The 12,831-nt window shown below is 47.2% G+C and overlaps 2 protein-coding genes across 3 annotated transcripts in view; one reads left to right on the top strand and one right to left on the bottom strand.

Moving 5' to 3' along the window:
* Positions 1-12,831, bottom strand: part of FRY (FRY microtubule binding protein) — a 611,006-nt gene that overhangs the window by 535,731 nt on the left and 62,444 nt on the right. The gene's annotated exons all lie outside the window — the stretch shown is intronic.
* Positions 4,680-7,864, top strand: LOC118651006 (SWI/SNF-related matrix-associated actin-dependent regulator of chromatin subfamily D member 1-like). The gene has a single exon (XM_036299700.1). The coding sequence runs from the start codon at positions 4,703-4,705 to the stop codon at positions 6,248-6,250; it is 1,548 nt and encodes a 515-aa protein (XP_036155593.1). The 5' UTR covers positions 4,680-4,702; the 3' UTR covers positions 6,251-7,864.

Genomic DNA, 12,831 nt, shown 5'->3' on the forward strand with positions numbered 1-12,831 from the left:
AATGGAGCAAGCACCAGCCCAAAGGCTCTGTCCATATTGGGGTCAGAGCCTGTGCCAGCCGAATGCTATGTCTGTGCCAGGAGTAGAGCAAACACTGGTTTGTGGCTCTGTACTGGGACAGGGGATCAGGAAGGAGTGGGGTACCTCTGGCTTGCACTCACAGCACAGGGGCTTGTAGTGCAGGATCCTGGGATACTGATTTGGGGCTCTGGTGAGGAGGTACAGCTCAGGAGATCTCTCTGGCTGCACTTGCTCGGACCTGCAGTGTGGTACCACACTGCTCACTGCCAGAACATGGTGGTGGTTCCACGGCGGGTCATGTATGCAACTGGCTCCCTGAAAAGGTCTGGGGGTGGTGTTTGAGGTCAGTCTGGGGTGTTGGTGTGGCAACACTTCTGGTCTCTGTTGCTCTCCTCACAAGATGGTGTGGGTTCCTCACTAAAACCACGCCAGCCTGGGCATGTCCGCGGCAGTAGTAGGGGCTACTTGTCTTGGAGAGTCCTATCTGCCAGTGCCCAGGATTTCTGCAATGTCTAACTGTCCCTCACTCCCTCCCACACACACCACACATGTCCACACACCCCCTCTCACTCCTTTACTCACGCTCTCTCCCTCCCTGCCGTCCTGTCAGCCTCCATATTGCTAGTCTCCTATGCTTTACTTTAAATCCCTGTGACTATTTTGTAACTACCAATTTGTACTTTTTAATCCCTTCACCTTTTCAACCCCCCCCCTCCCATTTGGCAACCATCAGTCTGTTCTCTATGTCTATGAGTCTGTTTCAATTTTGTTTGTTTTGTTCTTTAGATTACACATATAAGTAAAGTCATATAGTATTTGTCTTCATTTGACTGACTTATTTCACTGAGTATAACACCCTCTAGGTCCACCCATGCTGTCACAAATGGTAAGATTTCATTCTTTTTTATGGTTGAGTAATATTCCAATGTATGTATGTACCATCACTATTTTATCCACTTGTCTATTAATAGGTACTTGGGTTGCTTCCATAGTTTGGCTATTGTAAATAATGCTGCAGTGAACATAGGAGTGTATATATTCTTTCCAATTGTAGTTTGGGTTTCTTTGGATACATTCCCAGAAGTGGAATAGCTGGATCATAGGCACTTCTCTTTTAAATTATTTTGAGGAACCTCCATACTGTTTTCCATAGTGTTGCACCAATCGATATTGACACCAGAAGTGCAGGAGGGTTCCCTTTGCTCTGCATCCTCGCCAGCACTTGTATGATGACACTTTTCCTTTCCACTTGGCACTGCACCCCATTTAAACCTTTATTGAGTGAGCACAAAACATCTTCCTTGACTTGAATACCACTTATTTCTGTGCATTCTTTAAACATCAAACTTTTGGGACTATTTTCATTGCTCCAGCTCAGAGATCTCTCCCACCCCCAAAATCTCTAATATTTGTTTTTCTAATTTTTTATTCACTTACAGTTCCAACTTAAAACAAGGTCACAACCTAAGTCTATAGATGAAGCTAGTATTTCAAATTCAGACACCTTTTCCCCACAGTTTGAATAACAACAGTAACAGCCACTCCAGACTGTCATGTCAACTGCATGGGCTGTGCCCTGTGCAACTCAGGAGCCTGCTCTGTGCACGTCCTGTCACTAACAGGTATTAAGTGCATGTCATGTGCAAGACATGGTTCCATGCATGCATCTTGAGAACTAATTTGTTCCTTTATTCTCTACAAGTATTATTATTGTCATTTACAGCTGGTGATATTGTGTTTGGAGAGGTAAATTGTGCAGATTTACACAGCCAGTAAGATGGGATCCAACTCAAACCCAGGCCTTTTAAAAAAATCAACATATTAGATATTTGCAACAAAACCAGCAAAACATTAGTAAGCAATGCTGTTACAGATAAATCATAAGTAATAAAATTGGTATATGAAGTCATATTGGTTGGTTATGTATTTTGTTGGAGTTCAAGGTAAAATGGTGTCTATAAATCAGATGCTCCCATAGAAAAGATTTATCTTCAAATACTGAAAATGTCCTAATCTATATACCTGATTAAAAACAGTTAAACAGGAGAATAAGGGCAAAAAACAAAATAGACTTATGTGCATTTCTCAAATAAACCATCAATAAACACTAAGTATTTCCAAATCGACCCTTAAAGATGCATATCATGACTTTACTTCAAGTCTACCACCCCTTGCATTATTGATCTTTTGAACAGTTGAAGAAAAGCATAGCAAGAATGATAAAGTAAGAGCTATACATAATACCATGTCATATAAATGTAATTTCATATGGTAGGAAGCTTAATCTGTGCAGTAAAAAAGTATGTAATTCACAGTGACTTAATGATTAATTAAACATAGTGCTTGTGTCCATTATTTGATTAATATTGGGTATTAAGGCCTTGCTCAGAAATGTAAATTCTTATTCTATTGTTGTTTCTGGAAAAATCACATTGAACATACTTCATTTTAATTTTCCCCTCATAAATATAATTTGCTGCAAATTTGAGAGCCCCTCAAAATAAACTTTTGTAGGTATAAATACCAATAAAATGTGGTATCTTTTACTTTAATATCTTCTGAAGATCTTTTCATTTGCCACTCACTTTCTTAGCACTTTTTCATGTCCATTATAATTAAACTAGAGGCCCGGTGCACAAAAATTTGTGCACTAGGGGGGCAGGGGGGTCCCTCAGCCCGGCCTGTGCCCTCTCGCAGTCTGGGACCCCTCGGGAGATAACGACCAGCCGGCTTAGGCCTGCTCCTGGGTGGCAGAGGGAAGGCCCAATCCCTAGGTGCAGCCCCTGGTCGGGCTCAGAGCAGGGCTGATTGGGGAGTTGGGGCACTGCCCCGTCATACACAGAGCAGGGCAATTGGGAGGTTGTGATTCCACCCTCAGTCACGCTCAGGGCAGGGCCGATTAGGGGGTTGGGGTACCATCCCCTGTCACACTCAAGGTAGGGTCGATGGGGAGGTTGCGGCGCCACGCCCTGTCATGCACAGAGCAGGGCCAATCAGGGGGGTGGGGCATTTCCCTCTGTCACTCACAGAGCAGGGCCCATCAGGGGGGTTGGGGCTCTGTACCCTGTCATGCACAGAGCAGGGCCAATCAGGGGGTTGGTGCACAGCCCCGTCACGCACAGAGCAGGACCCATCAGGGGGTTGGGGCACCACCCTCTATCACCCACAGAGCAGGGCCGATCAGGGGGTTGGGGTGCCGCCACTCTCACACTCAGGGCAGGGCCGATTGGGAGGTTATGGCTCTACCCCGTCACACACAGAGCAGGGCCTGTGGGGGGGGGGGGGGGTTGGGGCGCCACACCCTGTCACACACAGAGCAGGGCCGATCAGGGGGTTGGGGCGCCGCACCCTGTCACACACAGAGCAGGGCCGATCAGGGGGTTTGGGCGCCACCCCCTGTCACGCTGATCCCGGTGCCGGGAGGCCTCGTGGCTCCGCTGATCCTGGTGCTGGGAGGCATATTACCCTTTTACTATATAGGGTAGAGGCCTGGTGCACGGGTGGGTGCCGGCTGGTTTGCCCTGAAGGGTGTCCTGGATCAGGGTGGGGGTCCCCACTGGGGTGCCTGGCCAGCCTGGGTGAGGGGATGATGGCTGTTTGCAGTTGATCACACATCCTTCAGGGTGGGGGTCTCCACTGGGGTGCCTGGCCAGCCTGGGTGAGGGGATGTTGGCTGTTTGCAGCTGGTCACACACTTTTCAGGGTGGGGGTCCCCACTGGGGTGCCTGGCCAATCTGGGTGAGGAGCTGAGGGCTGTTTTCAGGCTGGGGGTGACTGAAGCTCCCAACCGCTCCTTTTTTTCTTTTTTTTTTAATTCTGGGCCAGCTTTAGCTTTGAGGCTTGGCTCCAGCCCTTAGGCCTCTGCTGCTGATAGTAGGTTCTGGCCTTTGCTTACAATGTTGCGATCCTGCTGGCTGAAGCCCGGCAGGTTTCTGGGGTTTTGTTTAGCTTCTATGTTTGTTACATAGTTGCTTGCAGCTCAGAGGCCTGCAGCGGCAGGCGGGGAACGTTGGAGTCCTCCGTCACTGAAGCAAGCAAGCCTCATGTTAGTTTCAAGCTGCCTGGCTGCCGGCCGCCATCTTGCATATTGCCCTGATTAGCCAATGGGAAGGGTAGCAGTCGTACGCCAATTACCATGTTTCTCTTTTATTAGATAGGATTCACCGTGATTTTTCAATTTGTATTTCTTTCTCCTCCATCTTCTGACTCAGCTATTAGATTATAAGTACATTGAATTTCTCAAGGATACCTTTTCTTCATCTTCTATGCAATTCACTTACTAAATATTGAATCTGGGATCAATATCTCCAAGTCCTAATGAGTACTTAGCTTACAATAAATGCTTAAAGAGGTTTATTGAACAAATGGATATTTCTTAACATGAAAAACCTAACAAGAATTAAAAAGATCTGGAGACCTAAACATTGTCAAAATAATACTCAGTCACTCATGAAAATAAGTATAAATGGGGAAGTTGATAATGGGAGATGTGGGAAATCTCTGTACCTTCACATTTTGTTGTGTGCCTAAAGCTGCTCTAAAAAATTAAGTAATAATAAAAAATAAGCAGAAATGTTTCAGAAGATTTTTATGTAATACAATCTAATCTCTCCAGGGGTGGAGTGAAAATGTCCTATAATAAGATAATAAGGGTGCAGCTGCAGCAGCGGCTCCGGGGAAGATGGCGGCCCGGGCGGGTTTCCAGTCTGTGGCTCCGAGCGGCGGCGCTGGAGCCTCAGGAGGGGCGGGCGCGGCGGCTGCCCTGGGCCCGGGCGGGACTCCGGGGCCTCCCGTGCGAATGGGCCCGGCGCCGGGTCAGGGGCTATACTGCTCCCCGATGCCCGGGGCGGCCTATCCGAGACCAGGTATGCTGCCAGGCAGCCGCATGACACCTCAGGGACCTTCCATGGGACCCCCTGGCTATGGGGGGAACCCCTCAGTCCGACCTGGCCTGGCTCAGTCGGGGATGGACCAGTCCCGCAAGAGACCCGCTCCTCAGCAGGTCCAGCAGGTCCAGCAGCAGGTGGTCCAGAATCGAAACCACAATGCAAAGAAAAAGAAGATGGCTGACAAAATTCTACCTCAAAGGATTCGTGAACTGGTACCAGAATCCCAGGCCTATGTGGATCTCTTGGCTTTTGAAAGGAAACTGGACCAGACTATCATGAGGAAGCGGCTAGATATACAGGAGGCCTTGAAACGTCCCATCAAGCAAAAACGGAAGCTGCGAATTTTCATTTCTAACACTTTCAATCCGGCTAAGTCAGATGCCGAGGACGGGGAAGGGACGGTGGCTTCCTGGGAGCTTCGGGTAGAAGGACGGCTCCTGGAGGATTCAGCCTTGTCCAAATACGATGCCACCAAGCAAAAGAGGAAGTTCTCTTCCTTTTTTAAATCCTTGGTGATCGAACTGGACAAAGACCTGTACGGGCCAGACAACCATCTGGTAGAATGGCACAGGACCGCCACTACCCAGGAGACGGATGGCTTCCAGGTGAAGCGGCCAGGAGATGTGAATGTCCAGTGTACTGTCCTACTGATGCTGGATTACCAGCCTCCCCAGTTTAAATTAGATCCTCGCCTGGCTAGGCTCCTGGGCATCCACACCCAGACCCATCCCGTGATCATTCAAGCACTGTGGCAATATATTAAGACACATAAGCTCCAGGACCCTCATGAGCGGGAGTTTGTCATCTGTGACAAGTACCTCCAGCAGATCTTTGAGTCTCAGCGTATGAAGTTTTCAGAAATCCCCCAAAGGCTCCACGCCTTGCTTATGCCACCAGAACCCATCATCATCAACCATGTCATCAGTGTTGACCCAAATGATCAGAAAAAGACGGCTTGTTATGACATTGATGTGGAAGTGGATGATACCTTGAAGACCCAGATGAATTCTTTTCTACTGTCTACTGCCAGCCAGCAAGAGATTGCTACTCTAGACAACAAGATCCATGAGACAATAGAAACTATCAATCAGCTGAAGACCCAGCGGGAGTTCATGCTGAGCTTTGCCAGAGACCCTCAGGGTTTCATTAATGACTGGCTTCAGTCCCAGTGCCGGGACCTCAAGACCATGACCGATGTGGTGGGTAACCCAGAGGAAGAGCGCCGAGCTGAGTTCTACTTCCAGCCTTGGGCTCAGGAGGCCGTGTGCCGATACTTCTACTCCAAAGTGCAGCAGAGATGGCAAGAATTAGAGCAAGCCCTGGGAATCCGAAATACATAGGGCCTCTCCCACAGCCCTGATTTGGTTGCACCGATTCTTTATTTTGGGCCCCGTGCTGCCTGCCTCATAGCACCTGCCTTGGTCTTGCTTGGGACCTTCCAGGGGATGCTGTTGGTTGAAGGACAACACCAGAATGAAGAGGGTCTCACATTTCTGTCTTACAAGATACCTATGACCCTCTTCCCCCCCCCCCCATCCCTCCCCACCCCCAGCTTCCCTTTGCCCCACAAAGTTCCCTGGTGCCTCTACCCTCCCCTGGTCTACATAGGACCTCTAGATAGTATTAGAGAGAGAACCTGTAGTGGTAATCAGTGCATTGAATGGATTGGGCCTAAGGCCAGGTGGTCTTCAAGGGGACCAGCAACACTGATTCTGCCCTTCAGAGACCGAGGAGTTGGGAGCCTCATTCCCTTCTCCAAGACTCAGGCCTGGGGGCACTCTATAAGCTAGTTGATCTTGGCTCTCCTGATAACAGAATCCAATGTCCTTCCTTCCCTCCACAGGTTTGGAGCAAACTCTCCCTTCACTTGTTGCCCTCTAGTACTAAAGGAACCCTGGCTCTCAAGCTCCACTGAGGCCCAGGTCAGTCTGCAGTCTCTGGATTGGCCTGCTGTCTCAGTGCTTCTCTTACTCCCTCCTAGGGGGGCCACATCAGTATTGGAGTTTGTTCTTAAATGATTGCTCCCTCCCAGCATACTCCTTGTAGCTGCTCTCTTTAGGACTCCCTCCTTTGCGTCCTCACCCAGGGTGTCTGGGTGGGGAATCTTGCCGTTCCCTGTCAGAGCCGCGGGGTCTAACCTGGGCACTGTCATTGCTGGTGGAGGCTGTTCCTGCTGTTGCTTGGAGGTGTGCTTCATTCATTGACTCCGTTCTGCCTCCCCATCCCTTCATGGAGAAACAGGCCTAAAGTCAAATGGGTAAAAGCCCTGGGCCACCCCTGTCTTCCTGCCCCTTGTCTGCCCAGTTGGCGCCTGCTGGTGACTTCTGGGGCACTGAGGAGTGAAAGCGCCTAGGGCTGCAGAAGAGCTCTGAGTTGGGTTTGTGACTCCTTCCTCCCTGCCTCACAGGATGGTGACTCCCCAGCCCCTGCCCTCAAAGCTTCAGGCCCCTCAGGTAGCAGCAGGACCTTGTGATTTTGGCCCCTTGGAACTGAGATGGTTTTGCATCTTTCCATGAGAGCCTCAGATTCTTCCAGGTGTATCACCCCGAGTTAGTATATCCCAGGCTCGCAGACTCAACACAGCAGGGTGGGAGACAGCTGGGCACAGAGGGAATTCCCACAGAACTGACAAAGCCCTTGCTTCCCACCCCTCCTCAGGCTCCTGCGAGCACATCCCCCAGCCCGGTGTCCCTGCCTGTTCCACATTGGGGACAGAATTCTCTCCCTGTCTCCTTCCTGCTATTATCCTACCCCTCCCTTGAAAGCTCCCCAGTGACACTGGACGACCTGTTCTTGGGGCTGGAACCATGAGAAGGAAGCTCAGCACTCCTACACAGTGTCCTTTAAAAGATAACTTTTTATTAATGGAATTATGTTTTTTTTCATGGACCAAAATTTTTTTTGTACTGTTCCCTTATCGATGTCACCCAGTTTTAATAAAAGAATCTTCTGAAAAAAAAAAAAAAAGATAATAAGGCAGGGAAGATGCTTGAGAATATATTTGATGTTCTCACAATGTCAAACTATGGGCAAAATGTCCCACAGTATTGAACGGTGCTATTATTAATTTCTTCAAATGAAATCTTTGATTTACTTAAACCGGAACTTGATTTTTAAAAAGCCACTCATTTTAATATTGATTATTCAGTCTGTGAAAGTTCACCTACTGTACCCCCAACAACACCCCTCTTTGCCTATTTTGTGGCTTAGCAACAGGATTACTGATGGGCAGCATTCATGGGACCATCTTCAGAACACTGATACATATGGAGCATGTCTAATTGCGTTGCTCTGACATCTCTTTAAAAATGTTACTTTTCTCATGAGAAATCACCGCCATCTATTTTTCATGACTGCTAAGTGGAAGTCATCCAGCTATACCCACAGCTGAGCATGAACCAAGGGGCACCATTCCACCCCAAAGATAATGTCCACAAGCTTCTTAAGACTATTACCATTATAATCGCAGTCTCTGTTTCTTTGCTGAGCTTGCATACTCTCTCCAATTCTTTTATGTGAGACACTGAAGAGCATAATTATCTATCCTGTCAGGGGAAATGACTAGTGACATCAAGTGGTCTCTGCTTCAGCATGGTTTTGTGTCCTTTGCTTGTGCCCTTGGTGAAAAAGAAAATAAATTAAAAAGATAATTTTCTTTATGTCCAATCAAGGTCTTAATACTGTGGATTGTTTTTTATGTATGGAAGGAAATATCACAAACCAGATATAGTACACAGTTTTCTCCTTATGCACTGAAGAATAGGAACTTGTAATAGGTGTGATTGTGAATTACATTACTTGAAAAGAGCAGTATACATGTTACACTGTTTCATTCAACACTGCAAAATATGTACTATAAATAAATTTAAGGGAAATTCTCACATATATTTCTCTCTCAAAAGCCCAATGACTGATACAGCAGAAGGATGATTTCATAATTTACACTGAAAAGTAGAAAATGGTAGCCAGCTCTTAGTGTCTGAACCTTCATATAAAGTTTCACACAAGTACGAGGAGAAAAAATAAAAGCATTTTCAGAGTCGGCTGACATAGAGAATAATGTAAAGCTGAAGAAACCTAATATTTAAGTATCAGTTTCAGATTAAGATTTAGAAATGTGGTTCACTGTGGCCACAGTGACTTCTATAAGATAATGTCCAGGACAAGACAGGCTGGTGAATAATTGATGTGTGCCTAAGATTAGAAAAGCTAGTATACAGACTGTTCCTATGTGACAGGCACTGCGGAGTCTCAGATGAGCAAGTGATGGCCTCACAACTCTCAGTGCAATAAGCACATGCATATTTCTCTGCTAGTAACCACAGAGAGGCATGTTATAGAGTGAAACAGCATGATGGCTCAATGTATGACATTGTTACCTAGGCAATAAAAAGACAATAAAAGTGGTGCTGTGGTTCAGAGCAGTGTTGTGTGTGTATCTCACTGCATCCTCACAGTTGCTTTGAAGACACTTCACACATGCAGAATGTGTCTCAGAGATGCTAGTGACTGGGCTATGGTTGCCTGGCTGGTACAGAGCACAGGACCCAAGGCTTCTGCCTCACCTTCCCCTGTGAAATAAGCCCTTCTTACCTTAATTTGCTTTGGGGAGATTTTCCTGCCAACTCTTTGTTTTAGATGACCTTCTTCCATCTCCAGCTAAATTGAGTTATGTCCAATTCCATGAGCAGAAGTAGAAAGTGTTTTTAAAACTGTATCGTTTTCCTTTTGAATTGTAAGCAGATCACGAGATGACAAGAATTGCAGATCACAGGGAGATTCACCTGCTGGGCTGCACTGGTTTCTCGCACTGTCATGCAGGGACATAGGAATATGCTAAGTGACCAAAGACAGTAGATGGAGACTTAACAATGCATATCCTGCCTCTATCAAGAGAGATGACAACGCTATATACCTTCAGGCCAAGTATCTATTAATATTATGCTCAAAAGGGCTGGAAACCTGGCATGCTGTGCTCCTTTTCACTTAACCTCCTTTCTTTTTTTTTAATATATATTTTTATTGATTTCCAAGAGTAAGGGAGAGAAATAGAAACATCAATGATGAGAAAGAATCACTGATCAGCTGCCTCCTGTATGCCCCCTCCCTAGGCATATGCCCTTGACCAGAATTGAACCGAGGACCCTTCAGTCCATAGGCCAACACACTATCCACTGAGTCAAACCCGCTAGGGCTCACTTAACCTTCTTTCAACTCAGAGTTCTGTCTTAAGGAAATAAGTTGCCATGTCTGATGGTGAAGTTTTGCAAAAGTTCCAGGCACTGGAGTGAGGGCTGGCAGCTCAGAGGAGGCCTGGTAGCCTTTATTTGTGAATGCCAGCAGCAGCTGACAGTGGGTCAGATGCTTGAGGACCTGGCACTTAGGAGCTTAACTGTCTGCTCATTTTAGAAACATTTGATGATTTGTCACTGAACTGCTGTAGTGCCCTGAGGAATTCAGTAGGTAAAAGGACCATTCTGCAGCATTCTGAAGCCTTTTACAGGACTCTCTGTATTGACTTGCCTCTAATGTGAAGGCAGACGGATATCTGCCAAAGACTTGGCCCTTCACCTCTTACTTAGGCAGGGCCCACACACTGCAGCACAAACATGCACCAGGCTCTGGTGTAGGTGTGCATCTTGAATGGCGGAAATACTACACTAAGCTGAGCAACGTTTAAAAATAGCAGCAGGAATTATTCCAGTGGGAATGTGAAATGTCAGTTATCTGCTGTCTGCTTTTCGCTATATCTGATTCTCCCCTCAGTCATCTCACCAGAATTAAAAAACAAAGGTTCAGACATGGCACAGCCAGTCAGGAATGTATGATTTGGCTTCAAGGAAGTTGGAAAAAGCGTGGCAGAATCCAAAGAGGCTGAGGCTGCAGTGAGGGAGGGGGCTGAGCAAAGGTTGGGAGGGCCCCACCCCAGATGAAACTTTTAATCTTTGCTTGATGAGACATGCTTCTTATGCAGAGCCCTAGCACACACAGAACACAGGTAAGTGGGTGATGTGTACACACACACACACACACACACACACACAAAATTACATCTAATCTAATAAAAGAGAAACATGCAAATTGACCACACCTCTGCTATGCCCCAAGCCATGCCCACCAGCCAATCAGAGTGACTATATGCAAATTAACCCAACCAAGATGGCAGCCGGCAGCCACAGAGCTGGAGCAAGCGGGAGGCTTGGTTGCCCCGGCAATGGAGGAAGCCAAGCTTCCTGCCTGCCCTGGCTAGCTGTGGCCTCCACTCAAGGCAACAAAGTTTCAATTATAGAAGATAAATAAATCCCATATACCTGCTTCCAGCCAGCCTCCACTGGGAGCTTGGGTGGCTGGGGGCCGTGGCCAGCCTGCAAACAGCCATCAGCCCCTCACCCAGGATGGCCACACCCTCATGGGGTAAGGGTCCCCGCTGGGGGGCTTGTCCAGCCTGCAAACAGCCATCAGCCCCTCACCTAGGATGGCCAGGCACCCCAGCAGGACCCTCACCCTGATCCGGGGCACCCTTCAGGGCAAACCAGCCAACCCCCACCCATGCACCAAGCCTCTATCCTATATAATAAAAGGGTAATATGCAAATTGACCCTAACAGCAGAACGACTGGGAATGACTGGTCACTATGACACACACTGACCACCAGGGGACAGACACTCAATGCAGGAGATGCCCCCTGGTGGTCAGTGGGCTCCCACAGGGGGAGCTCTGCTCAGCCACAAGCCAGGTTGCCAGCTGCCAGCACAGTGGTGGTGGTGGGAGCCTCTCCCACCTCCTCAGCAGCGCTAAGGATGTTCAACTGCAGCTTAGGCCTGCTCCCCGCTGGCAAGTGGACATCCCCCGAGGGCTCCTGGGCTGCCAGAGGGATGTCTGACTGCCAGCTTAGGCCTGATCCCCCAGGGAGCAGGCCTAAGCCGGAAGGTGGACATTCCCTGAGGGGTTCCAGACTGTGAGAGGGCACAGGCCAGGCTGAGGGACCCTCCCACCCTAGTGCACAAATTTTTGTGCACCAGGCATCTAGTATACATATAGGTGAAATAAAGTTTCATGAAACAATATTTAGCCCTACTAAGAGTGAAGCACCCATATTTTCTCATCTGCTCTATTCTACTCTATGTCATTAAAAATTCCTATTGTGCCTCACTGTGGGTCATGATCCAACTAGAAAACAATGCTCTGTAGCATCTAAATCTCTTATTTATTTGATTGAGTCCAGATGCTAAATGTTAGGTTATGACAAAAGTTTTATACATTAAAAGTGTTTTGCAGCTCAGGTGTGGCTCAGTGGTTGAGTGTTGACCCAGGAACCAAGAGGTCTCGGTTTGATTTCCAGTCAGGGCACATGCCAGGGCTGTGGGTTTGATCCCCAGTAGGGGGCATGCAGGAGCAGCCAATCAATGATGTTCCTCTCTCATCATTGATGTTTCTATCTCTCTATCCCTCCTCCTTTCTATCTAAAAATAAATAAAAAATATTAAAAGTCTTTTACAAATATGAAAACATTTTTAAATTATATTTTCTGCAAGTTTACCCTTATGCAATTTATATCAATAATAAATTTATAAGTTAAATGAGATGAACAGAAATAAAAGTTATGCTACTTGAAAAAAACTGACTACTGCCTCTGTCTATAGGCAATAAGAGAACTGTTTTTATGAGTGTCCATCTGGGTGGACCCAAGGCTTGGGTTCAGACCCTGCAAGTGAGCAGAGGAGTTTTATGTCCCCGGGTAAAGTCCAGTGGAGTCTTTCTCCAATATATCTAGTTACACCCACTAGTTTACCTGGAAGCAGAGAGGTCTTTTTTGAGTAAAGAGACCTGAATCCCAGCCCCTTCTCTTTCAGATTCACAGCTATTAACATCTGTCTGATGAGGTGTACCTTGACTAAGACGAGATGGAAGAAAGGACAGA

The sequence above is a fragment of the Myotis myotis genome, unplaced genomic scaffold, assembly GCF_014108235.1.
Source record: "Myotis myotis isolate mMyoMyo1 unplaced genomic scaffold, mMyoMyo1.p scaffold_m19_p_3, whole genome shotgun sequence".
Taxonomy (NCBI): domain Eukaryota; kingdom Metazoa; phylum Chordata; class Mammalia; order Chiroptera; family Vespertilionidae; genus Myotis; species Myotis myotis.

Bases quoted from the DNA above. Each gene is read 5' to 3' on its own strand.
- LOC118651006 (XM_036299700.1), top strand. From the start codon at position 4,703: ATGGCGGCCCGGGCGGGTTTCCAGTCTGTGGCTCCGAGCGGCGGCGCT.